Below are 11,301 nucleotides of genomic sequence, written 5' to 3' on the forward strand. Positions count from 1 at the left end.
TATTTTCCCTTAGTATCCTAGCGATCAAGCACATCCGTTTCATTTCCAAGTCTCCAAACATCGCCTATCTCCCACCGTCATGTGCTACGCTGTGCGCACCGGCCATAAAGGCCGGATAGCCGCGACCCTGATTCTCGGCCTCGTCCTCGTCGTCCCTGTGCCCGAGCACAGAGTCAACGTCATCGTCCATGTTGCCCTGCGCGCTCGCGCCCTGCATGCCCATTCTCAAGTCGCCATCTTCATCCTGCTCATCATCCTCTTCCGAAATCCTGGCCGCTGAAAGCTTGTATCTCGGCTCCGGCTTGGGCTTAGGCTCCTTCGGCGGCATTACGTAGAAGTCGCGCAGCTCGTTGGGATGATTCGTTTCCAAATAGCGCATCAGACTGCTGAGAAGTTCCGGTAAAGTCTCCTGCGGAGGCACCAGCTTCTTCATTTCCTGCAATGCCGCTTTGCGCACGTGAGGCTTCCAGTCGGTGTCGGGATCGTTGCTCTGGACACGTGCCCAGTAGATGCGCTCTTCGTCTGCCGCGCCCATAGTCGCCAGCGTCTTCACAATGTTGTACTTGTCGCCCGGTAGCATCCGCTGGTACATCAAGTATCCGTTCTTGAGACGCCAACTGTCCGAGTCTGGTCGACGCGGCTTTCTGCTGTCCGAGAAGTGCCGCTCGAGTCCTCTGAATTTCATCAGACACTGCAAGCGACTGCGGCGTTGTCCCATCTTCTCGCTGACCAGGTTCCAATCGATGATGACGTTACCGCCTTCATCGAAGGGAGGAGCGTCGGCCGCCCGCCGCGTCTTGCCGCTATTGCTGGGTGCACGATGCTCTACTACATCACGCAGGGCAGTCAAGAAGTCTGGCAGGGTGTGGACGAAGTCGCGAATATCGGGATTGGTCCAGAAGGGCTTGCCGACAACCTCACACGAGAGTTCCTTGCGCCAGTAGCGCTCGTGTTCTTCCGGAAGCTGCTTGAGAAGCAAATCGCAGCACTCATGCACGGCGTTCAGCAGCTTGTTGATCTCATTGTCATCCCACTTCTCAGTCACCTTGGCCTCGCCACACTTGAGATAGTTACGCCAGCGGTCACGAGCATCGTCGGGCATGCGGCCGATCCTCTGGCCAATCTCCTTCCAGCGACCGGGCGCCGCGTTGTGGGCTTGTCTCAGCTCTTCATCTTCCTCCTGAGTCCAGCTGCCACGCTTATCAAAGTTGTGGTACCTGCGGCGACAAAGCCTGTAGATCGACTGACGTTTACGGTTAGGCAACGACCCCGTAATCTCGTCCCACATTGGCCTGACCGACTCATCCATTCCAGAAACGCCCTGGATGAGTTCATTTACGCGCTCTTGGGTCAGGTTATGGTACTCGCGATAGCTCTCTACTGACCCGTCAAGACGAGCCAGCTCCTTGGCAGTAAAGGGACCTTGTTCAGGGAAGTCACCAGTGTTTGTGACCGGGTTGTCCCCAGAAGTATCCTTAGTTGACTCTACAGCTTTGCCCGCATCCGCAGAGACAGAATCGGTTTTCTGTTTGCGTTTCTTGGGCTTAGGCTGAGAGGCAGCCTCAGGATGGTTAGGAGGCGTAGCTTCGGATGGGGATGGCCCCGTAACGGTCTCTGTCCTTGGCTCAGCATCACCAGTCCGCTTACGCTTCTTCTGCTTTGCATGTGAGCCATCGTGAGGCACTTCAGTCGGTTGGGCATTTCCGTTGACAACGCCATGGTTTTCGAGAGCGGGGTCAATAAGAGCTGAATTGTCAGGCACCGACATTTCGGTGCCAACAGAAACTTCGTTTTGGGCAGGAGTAGGGTTGCGAGATCTCTTTTTCTTCTTCTGCTTCTTGCTCGAGTTGGCCTCTTCGTTTGCATCCGCTTCAGGAACTTCGACACGCGACTGTGGAGCCGCTTCAGCTGGTTCAGCTGCGGCCTCGGGAGTAGCCGCATTCTGGACAGGATCTTCTGTCGCAACTTCGTCGTGCCGTGACTTCTTTTTCTTCTTCTTGTTTTTCTTTTCAGACGACTCTTCTGTTTGCGCGACGTCGGCATTTTCTGCCGTTGTCTGCGCCGGCTCTGGTAGCTGAACAGGGGTTACCTTATCACCAGCAGATACCGCCTTGTTGGCCTCCGGAGTGTCAGACTTCTTTTTAGACTTCTTAGATGCCTGTGGTTGTTGAGTTTCAGCAGCTTGTGTAGAAGCGTTATCTTGCACTTGAGCTGACTTTGGCACGTTCTGGACTGGCACCGCGGTAAGAATAGGGAGAGGAATTGGTGTCGAGGAGATCTTTGCCGGCGCGTTCTCTGGGACGTCACGCTTGGATTTCCTTTGCTTCTTGTTTGAGCGCTCATCAGCATTTTGCGCCTCGAGGACCGGCACCGGAGTAGGAGCAACGGCCTCAGACTTCGATTGCGCGTCGGGATTGGCAGAGACGGCAGCAGCATCCTTTGATTTTCTCTTCCTCTTTTTGTTGGGACCGTCTTGAGTAGCACCGGCGTCAGCGTCGCGCGCATCTGTCACAGTCTCAGCAGGCGCAGGCTCAGGCGCAGAGGTCGAAGGTTCTTGCGCGGCCTCATCCGGCGCGCTCCTGCGCTTCTTCTTTTTCTTTTGGGAGTCCTTGTTCTGAGGAGCATCGGGAACAGGCACAGGAGAGACTGGTGCATTCTCAGCGCCATCCGTCACCGGGTCGGCCGTGTTTTCATCTGCAGCATTTTGCAAGTCGCGACTACGCCTCTTTTCCTTCTTGCCCTTTTTATCCTTCTTCTTCTGCGTGTCAGACTGTGGGGTTTGCGCTTCAGTGGCGAGCTGGGAGGATGCGGCAATGTCGTCTTCTGAGCATTGTGTTAGAAGGCCAAGTTCGAACAAGCTAGAAACGCGTCGCAAAGACGCGTAAAAACGGATGGAGAAGGACGGGCTCACCGTGACCGGGCTTACGCGGAGTTGGCGCCGCGAAGACGTCTGCGTCCGGAGCCGCCGGCTGCGACGAGGTATTTCCCATCGCACCGAATCGATTGATGTGCTTGGCGGGCCTGGAGTTTAGCAATGCTCGCGTGTTGGTGGTCTTCCAGGTAGCAGTTCAGTGGCATCAAGGGAGTCGCAGAAAGGATTTTGACTGATCCGTGCGCTAGTGGCTTGGCACTTTTTGGTCCGGTGCGGGGAAATAAAAGCTGACCGCTCAAGACACCACCAACGCCGTGGAAACCAGGCCACGACCTCTTGCACATGAGCAATATATGACATGCAAACGAACTCGATACAATCAAATTTACATACTCACAGCTATACGATCATAAGCAGTGGTAATCAAGCAGTCTTTTTCATCCCTTCCATCCCTTCACTGAAGCTTCAGCACGTCCTCGTTCAGCGTCCCGTACAGCTGTTCAATATCCCGTCCCAACTCTTTGATGTCGCTTGCCAATTGTCCAGTAACCAGCGCATACGCGTACAGCAACTCATAGTCCTCGTCGGTAGCAAGCTCATTCTTCTCGGGATTCTTTCTGAACTCGTAAATCTTGGCCAACAGTCTGTCGCGCGTGTGTTCAATGTTGGGCAGTGCATCGCTGAGCGGATATTCCAGTTTCATTGAAGATGCCAGCACTGTATTATAATCAGCATCAACGACTGTCACATGGTTTTCGAAGCAAAGCATACCTGAGAACAAATGGCTGATACGCGCAGACAACTGCATACGTTCCGAGCTGGTGTATCGAAGCAGCTCGGCTTCTCCCGAGCTTGCCTTGAGATCCTTTGTAATGACCACGTTCATCGCGTGGAAAGCATCCAACATGCGTCCAGTAGCCTGGAGCAACCTGCCGTAGACTTTGTTGGGGAAAGGTCCTTGAAGTTCGAACTCAGACGTAGCCGACTTGCGCAAAGCTTCCAGATGGGTCAGGAAACGTTGAAGTTCAATGGATTCTCTGATGTCGTAGTAAGAATGTTTGGAGGCACCGTCGAGCACTATAGTCAGCGGATCTCTCTTCCAGATCAAGCCCATACGAAGCCAGAGGATGCAGATCCCCTCTTTGATCTTCTGTCGGGCACTGGTAGGCCAGATAACACGGGTCACGATGATTCCCCATATGCATCCAGCCATAACAGCGCAGACTCTGTGAAGTGTGATTTCCCAGATCTCGGGGCTGACACCCCCTTCGTCATCCCCATCGTCGTCGTTGTCCTGAATAGAAAGCGAGTAGGCATAGAGTGCGGATAGGTTGTACGTTAGTAAGATAAAGCGACCCATGGGTCCCTTGCCCTTGCCGATAATGATGTAGAAGCAGCCAAAGGATACAAGCCATCCAAAGAAAGCTAGAACAAAGGGGTTATTGTGCGCGGCGATCCATGCAACAATAGCGCAGACTGCTCCCATGCAGGTACCCAGGAAACGCTGGTAGCCAGTCGTGTTAGAGGCGCCAATAGTCATCGCACAAACGAGCATGTACGACAGCAAACCCCACTCGCCACGCCAATGGCTATAGTACGGCCTCGTTTCCGGAATATAGGCCCACATTGCGAATAATATGGCACCGATGCCGGTTTTGATGGCATATTTGATGTCTTCTCTCCGGAAGAAGCCAAGGCGCACCCACAGATTAAAGGCCATACGGTGACTCCTCTTCTCCAACTTCGAAGGAGAATTGACAGCCACGCTGGCCCGTCTTGCTGGATTCGGCATTCCCTGTGACATGCCTTGTTCCGCACTTTGTTCGACTGCATTTGGTGTTTCCGGGCGGCTCAAGTCATCATTGCTATGCTTACTCTTGCGCCAAAACAGGAGCCAATTCCAGGAACGGCTATGAGGCTTGCGATCCAAATTATCCTTAAGTTCTTCCAGGATGTCAAGGTAGGTGATCATGTCTTCTGCAAAATCCTCCAAGGCAGAACTGAAGTAGCCACAGCAAGCAGCCACCTCCTCGTAGTCCGCCAGGATCTCCATTCGCTTGGTCTGACCTGGAACCCGGCTAGTGTAGAGATCAGCCAGTGCCTGCTTTCTTGCCTTTACGAAAAGCTCGTTGGCTTGGAGCAAGCTGCTGCGGAAGTTGCTATTCACGGAAATGAGGTACTCCGGGCCTTCGCTGAATGGGAGGTCGTCAAGAACTGCCTTCAAAGTAAATGCCAGGGACTTCATAGAAGGACCAAGGTGCGCGATGAACATAGAGAAGATATCAGACGGTGTCTCAGCGGTTAAGCCTCCGCTTGGCGCTGTCGAAGCCCCGGCTCCAGAGGATTGGCTTGCACGGTCACTCTCCTCATCAACCTCACTAATAGCCGCGAGACTACTGAGATGAGTGTGAGTGGTTTCCGGAGACTGGAAAAGGGTAGTGTTAAAGTCTCCAGAATTTATTCTAGAGATGGCAGTTGACGCGGTAGTACCAGGATGCTTGGAGATAAGAGCGAACTGGGTAAGGGCGGCTCCTCGCAAGCCACCCACGTCTTGAGCAAGGCGTTCCATACACCTTTTGGTTGTTTAGTTTAAGAAATAAAGTTAGCAATTAGGAGAGAACACTCACCTGACAAGTCGCGCCTCAATCCAGTATTCCTTCTCCGTGCCTAGAAGGTAATGCTCCATTTTGGCTTCTCCCAAATTTTTAGTTAGGGAGTTAAAAACAGATTTGTATTTTTCAGCAGCTTCCACATAATCGGGATGTTTGAGATCTTCCTCGAATCCTGAGAGAAAACTTCGAGTGATCATGGTTAACATATCTCCAATCGAGTCTGTCGTTTTCATAAAATCCTCGCGCAGGTTCTTCCGAGCCGAGATAGGTTGGATGAGCAAGCTGACTCCGGTGGTTGCAATGATGCCCATGATCACCATTTTGAGGACTTGGAAGATCTTGTCGTAAGAGAACTTGGCTGCTTGGATGGAGCCCTCTTTGGTCAAAATTGTGATGCAGGCGAGAGATGCCAACGAGCAGGCGACGTTGACGAGAGGGTTCCCCAGCCTCTGTTTAAACCAACCAATAAACCCTAAACCACCACCGCAAAACACAACGAGCACGATGGCATGTCCCAGTTCAAGCATACCCAACCTGCCGAAGGCGACAGAAACAGCCATGCTTGTAAAGGATATAAAAGAGGCATAGAGGAATGCGATGAGGGCAAGCATGGTGGCTTCCAGCATACTGCCAGCAGACCTAGCCGGATGGAAATAGACGGTGATGGTAGCAACCATATGCTTTCCGTCATTTTTCCCCAAGAACTCGTGTAGTGGGGGGACGAATGTCGCCATACTGCCCAGCAGGTATGCGATGGAGCATTTCAACATGCTCCGTCCCAGTTTGGACGTGGCAAAGCCGTAGACGACCTTGGATCCATGTTTCGCTTTGTTTACGGCGCGTCCGAGTGGTCCTGTGTGCTGTTGCGGGGCGGAGTGGTTCCCAAGGAGGGGCGTGCTGTCGTCCGCATCTTCTTCGTCGTCGTGGGTGGGCGATCGCAAAGTGAAGGTCCGTTTGACACGCTCGCCCGTCTTGGGCAGTATCAAGGTTGCCTGGCGGAGCTAATGGGCGCATGTCAGTCGAGAGACTTTAGCGGACGGGAATAGGGACTTACGCCGGGCCTCATGAAGCGTCTTGCGCCCGAGGACTTCGAAGCTCCAGTCATCACTTGCTTTTCATGTTTGGGAGCGGCGGAAAGTGGTATTTGAGCATACCGCTACGTGTGGGGTGGCCAGAAGAGTCCGTGGTAGGCCCGAAGCGCACAGCAGCTGTTGTTGGCAACTCCGCGTGGATCAGCATCGAGCTTCACCGGAAGCTTGGACCCGCTCCACAACTTTCTTCTTCCTCGCCAACCCGAACGCCATCTCCGCCTTGCGCCCAACACCCCCATCATGGACGACATGGAGATGGACCCGGAGATGGCCGCCGTAATGGGCTTTGCCTCGTTTGGCGCCAGTAAAAAGCGCAAGTTCCATGCCAACGACGCCTTCGTCGAAGGCCAGTCTGATGCAAAACGCCCCAAAGCTACCGGCACCGGCGCCAACATGACCGAAATTGGTGCTCGCAAGACGTCAATCGACGGGGCGCCACAGCCTCCAGACGATGCCCCTGACGCAGAAAAAGAAGATGCTGTAACGCCATCGCACCCATCCTTGCCGCCCAAGCCTTCTGCCTCTTCAGAGCGACCAGGAGACCTAGCCAGTGGCTTTAAAAACGAAAACGGCGACATGGCGTACTTTCTACCAAGCTTTGTCGAAGATCCTTGGCACAGGCTGCTGAATACCAGCTTGAGATCTTGAGATGGCAACGCTACGCAACTTCTCCCTTCTTTTCTTTCTATGCATCGAAAAAGGGCCATCTTGTAGTCGACTAAAGCCCAGTGTTTGCCAGAGGGCTTTACCAGGCCGAGTGTGACTCCAAAGAGAAGCCACAATATGCAACGATGACAAAATCCGCCAGCTTCAACTCTCGGTCAACATCTCTAAAACAGCAATTCCGCCTTGTGTCCATCCTAGGCCAGGTCTCCTTGGTTGCAGGCGTGATCAACAGGCTGGGCTTGGTACTTCTGTTAGGCCATCAAATCGAAAAAGGCCCTATTCCTGTGTTTTGCTGAACTGGCTGCGGAGATATTAATTACGGCTGCAACAAGCATTGGTGTCTGGGTCAAAGACTCGCACGCGAAAATCTGGATCTCATGAACACCGACCTTAACATTCATACCTGGCAAGTATAAGAATATACAACCTGCCTACCCAACTCCTTTAACTGTCGCGCGCCGTGAGCTTCATACATTTTCATACCGGGCAACGATGAAACGATTATATTTCGTCTCACAAGATCTCTTGCTTTTTCACTACCGAGGATCACTCATTTCACATGATCGGCCAAGGTTGTCCCGCACGATGCCTCACCATATACTCACGTGACGGTATAGTGCACGGGCACATGAATCTACCTACGATTAGCAGCACACCCTCAACGACCAGCCGCACCCCGGCTTCCGTCCACCTGCCCACTTAGGGCCCCGTACGGGCAGGCCCCCGAGATGAGCTAACCACCGTCCCAGCCAGCCACCTCGCAGGGACACGGCGAATCAGATGGCGAAGCGCAGCTCGCGAGCACCACACTTCGCTGTCACGTTGCCCTCGCCTCATGCGGGTCACGCACACCCGGGGCACACGTTAACGCGTTTTGCAACCGTCCGTTCCATAATGGGAAGCCAACAGGACTCCTACAATTATCTGATTGGCCGACGCACCCCTTCCCACAGCCCTTACATACTCGAGCGTTTCAGATGCAGACCCGAAGATGAAAAGAGAGAACAAAACCCGCACCGCTACCCACCAAAACAGCGACTGGAAGAGTGGGCGGGCCAGAATGGGAAAGGAAGCAAAAGCCGCAGCATGCCAGCCCAACCAAGGAAAAGCCAAAGTAAACAACCGCCCAACCGGCCCCAAGGCCTGTCTGGTCCAACCTATCAGATAGCCTCCCAATGGAAAGGAAAGGAAACAAGGCCCAGAAACAGAGCAAATCACCAACGCTCCCCCTGTCCGCCTACCCACCTGCCCGCCTGCCCATGCCGCTGCCGACAGCCGCCATTGGGCTTCGACGCCCCGCCCCCGTCACGCCCACCGCCGCCGGCAAGCAAGTACCGAGGGAAAAAGCACGGCGGAAGGGCGGTATCGGGTAAGACAGTTGCAGCCGCAGCAGCAGCAGCAGCAGCAGCACGCATGCCACGGCACTGGTGCGAGCCGCCATAGGGCAGTTCGCAGTGACAGAGGTGCAGCACGAACCCGCGGGGCCGGTCCGCTCGCAGCCAGAGAGGGCAGCGAGCTCCGTCCGCGCAGCATCCGCCCAGACCCCAGCGCGAGGATCGACGCGGCCGCTCGCTAGGCGCGGTCCGAGCCGCTGTCACGGCCAGGGCGGGGCTGCAGCGAGCAGGGGCGGCGCCGACCGCTGACCTGCGCGGGGTGATCGATGCCAGGGCGCTGCGTGGCGCATAGGGCTGCGTAGGGCTGAGGCAGGGGGTTTTTCAACGTCGAGTCGTGAGCTTAAGGAGGACCGCTGGTTCTGCGCTGGTTTCTGGACCGTGGGTTGTCGAGTCGTGGTATCGTTAGGTGGTAAATGGTGAGTTTTGTACATTTTGGTGCAATGCAATGCCGGAAATTAGAAGTGCGAGAAGCAGACGATGGAAAGGACAGCTTTTCGGTGGATGAGCGAAATGGCTCGTCCGCTTGATGCTCGCTCGCTCCACCGCGCGCAAACTGCCGTGGTGGCGAGCGAGCATGAGGACGGCGGAGCTAGCAGTCGACGGGCGCCGGATACCGCTCTGACGCCATCTTGTACTCGGCCGGGTACTTGCGGGCAGCGCGCTGGTTGATCGAGCTGAAATTTGCCTCGTCAGCCCAAAAATCCCTCTGGTTCCCTCTCACTCACTCATCTTTCCTCGTCGCTCATTTCTCTCCGCGAAACTCAAGGGCGGGGAAAGCTCACCTCACGCGTTTCTGCGTCCACTCCAGGTCGCGCTGGACCTCCTTGGCAGCCTTCATGCCGTCGGCGAAGTTCCTGCTCGTGGCCGCGAGCCGGCTCTGCGCCAGGGCTTGCAGCTGCAGCAGTTCGCGGGATTTGGCGTTGAGCTCGCCAGAACTGGATGTTTGCAGCGCGTCAGCACTCTGCACACAGGGAGGCGCGTGGGATGTCCCCGCTTTCTCTCTCCGTCCCCCTCACTGAACAAACAAGCACACGGACAATCCAAATCGCGCAAAGGGGGCATGGATGGGCACGGGCACTCACGTCTGCGCCTGCTTGGCCAAACTGCGGTCGAGCGGCAGCGGGTCAAACGCGCCGTTCAGGCGGTCGCCCATGTAGTCGAGCAGGTCGATGCTCGCGGCGCCGGGGCCGCTGCTGGCTTCATAGTCGCTGGTGGAGCCGGCGTAGCTGCTGGAGGTGGCGGAGGGGTCGTACGAGGGCCCGCCGGTGGTGACGCTGTCGGCGGCCTCGGGGGGCGAGACGGACAGCCGCTCACGCGCGTTGTGGTGGTGCGGGGGCGTGTAGTAGGGAGACGGCTTCCTAGGCATGCTGATGGGCATGCTGCCCGATTGGGGGTAGGCGGGGTAGGTGTAGTAGGCTTGAGTGGAAGACATGGTGGTGGTGGTGGTGGTGGGGGAGAAGATATGGGACAATGGGTGTTGGTTGGATGGAGGTGAAGGTAGGTGGGTGTTTGCTTGCAGAGAACTAAAGCGTAGTGATGATGATGATGATGAAGATTGGATAAGTATATTCTCAGCTGAGCAAACTTTGCTTGATGAGGAAAAAGAGAATCAGAAGAGCGTCCCGCCATGGCTCGCACCGTCGCCCTTTTTATAGCCCACCGACGACAGCTTGCCCCCCTCCGAACCCGAGGCCCCGGGGACAGACGGAAAGTCACCTAAGTCAGGGAGCCGACTCGGGGGGGCAATTGCTGGGGTGGAGGGGTGTGGTCGATGTGATGGGCATCAGCGAGCAGCATGAGCACAGCCAGCACCGGGCAGCATCTCGCAGGGCCGGGCCACGCTCACAGGGCGCCTCAAGCTGAAATCAAACCCCGCTCGGTGATGGGAGCTGCATGGTATGGGAAGGGGCTCCGGGGCGTCCTATGAGACGGCGGCATGGTTGGCCCTGACAGGGCAGGATAAGCCGTGTAGAAGGGAGAGGGAGAGCATAAAAAGCCGGCTAGAGAAGGGTAGCCCCAAACCATGATCCCCGCCAATGGGGTTAATAAAGGGATTGGCAAAGAAGTCTTGGACCGTCTCTCCGTCTCCCCCCCTCTCTCTCTTCTTCTGGAGAGAGAGAGATACAGTAGGGCCAAAAAGGAAAAAAAAAAAAAGGAAAAAAGGTACACCAAAAACAGAGCTGCAATCATCTGGCGCATCGGATGGTCGAACGGGCAGGCTTCCCATTGAAGAAGGCCAGGCCAGCGCGTGCATCTTCATGTCCTGTCGCTGCGCTGTAAGTGATGCGTTGTCAACGTCGCCCGCGGCCCCATTGGCCCTCCGTCTGCAGAGCCCGCAGCAACGGCCGCGCATGTGCTCGCTGCTGCGTGCGCGCCGACATCATCGCCCGTTTGGCGTGACTCGTCGCTCATGCGGTTGTCGGCGCCACCGTGAGCTGCTCCTGTTGCGATACTTCCGTGCCGCAAGCCATTGATTGCCATGCCATGCCATGCCATGCGCGCGCCGGGCATCAATTGCGACTATCACTTCTCCTTCTCTTCCGTCTCCTCTCACTCTGTCACTCACTCACTCACTCTTTCCGCGAATTGGCGGTGTGCACACGCATGCTTGGGTGGGAGGTGGTGGTAGGTGGTGTAGATGTCTCTGCCCGCCACTTGCTGCTGCT

General features: G+C 55.6%; 6 protein-coding genes across 6 annotated transcripts in view; 2 read left to right on the plus strand and 4 right to left on the minus strand.

Moving 5' to 3' along the window:
• Positions 1 to 64: 64 nt before the first annotated feature.
• K452DRAFT_293878 (uncharacterized protein) lies at positions 65 to 2,990 on the minus strand (the record flags this gene model as incomplete). The annotated part of the gene is made up of 2 exons (XM_033541634.1): positions 65 to 2,823; positions 2,912 to 2,990. 2 exons carry the CDS (start codon positions 2,988 to 2,990, stop codon positions 65 to 67), a joined length of 2,838 nt encoding a protein of 945 aa, XP_033403173.1.
• Positions 2,991 to 3,326: 336 nt separating this feature from the next.
• K452DRAFT_217473 (uncharacterized protein) lies at positions 3,327 to 6,589 on the minus strand (the record flags this gene model as incomplete). The annotated part of the gene is made up of 4 exons (XM_033536289.1): positions 3,327 to 3,589; positions 3,644 to 5,445; positions 5,500 to 6,485; positions 6,539 to 6,589. 4 exons carry the CDS (start codon positions 6,587 to 6,589, stop codon positions 3,327 to 3,329), a joined length of 3,102 nt encoding a protein of 1,033 aa, XP_033403174.1.
• A 226-nt stretch (positions 6,590 to 6,815) lies between these two features.
• K452DRAFT_304295 (uncharacterized protein) lies at positions 6,816 to 7,223 on the plus strand (the record flags this gene model as incomplete). Its single annotated transcript, XM_033542807.1, has 1 exon — positions 6,816 to 7,223. The coding sequence occupies one exon, from the start codon at positions 6,816 to 6,818 to the stop codon at positions 7,221 to 7,223; it is 408 nt and encodes a 135-aa protein (XP_033403175.1).
• Positions 7,224 to 8,010: 787 nt separating this feature from the next.
• On the minus strand, positions 8,011 to 8,729 carry K452DRAFT_282469 (uncharacterized protein). The gene has a single exon (XM_033539592.1). The coding sequence runs from the start codon at positions 8,680 to 8,682 to the stop codon at positions 8,479 to 8,481; it is 204 nt and encodes a 67-aa protein (XP_033403176.1). The 5' UTR covers positions 8,683 to 8,729; the 3' UTR covers positions 8,011 to 8,478.
• Positions 8,730 to 9,224: 495 nt separating this feature from the next.
• On the minus strand, positions 9,225 to 10,067 carry K452DRAFT_323550 (uncharacterized protein; the record flags this gene model as incomplete). The annotated part of the gene is made up of 3 exons (XM_033544646.1): positions 9,225 to 9,309; positions 9,418 to 9,570; positions 9,718 to 10,067. 3 exons carry the CDS (start codon positions 10,065 to 10,067, stop codon positions 9,225 to 9,227), a joined length of 588 nt encoding a protein of 195 aa, XP_033403177.1.
• Positions 10,068 to 10,977: 910 nt separating this feature from the next.
• K452DRAFT_7947 (uncharacterized protein) overlaps positions 10,978 to 11,301 on the plus strand; it is an 826-nt gene continuing 502 nt past the window's right edge. The window contains exon 1 of the mRNA XM_033547153.1: positions 10,978 to 11,301. This exon is cut by the window's right edge and continues 502 nt beyond it. Coding sequence (XP_033403178.1) covers positions 11,120 to 11,301 — 182 coding nt within the window. The 5' untranslated portion in view covers positions 10,978 to 11,119.

Source organism: Aplosporella prunicola (assembly GCF_010093885.1).
Source record: "Aplosporella prunicola CBS 121167 unplaced genomic scaffold K452scaffold_1, whole genome shotgun sequence".
Classification (NCBI taxonomy): Eukaryota; Fungi; Ascomycota; class Dothideomycetes; order Botryosphaeriales; family Aplosporellaceae; genus Aplosporella; species Aplosporella prunicola.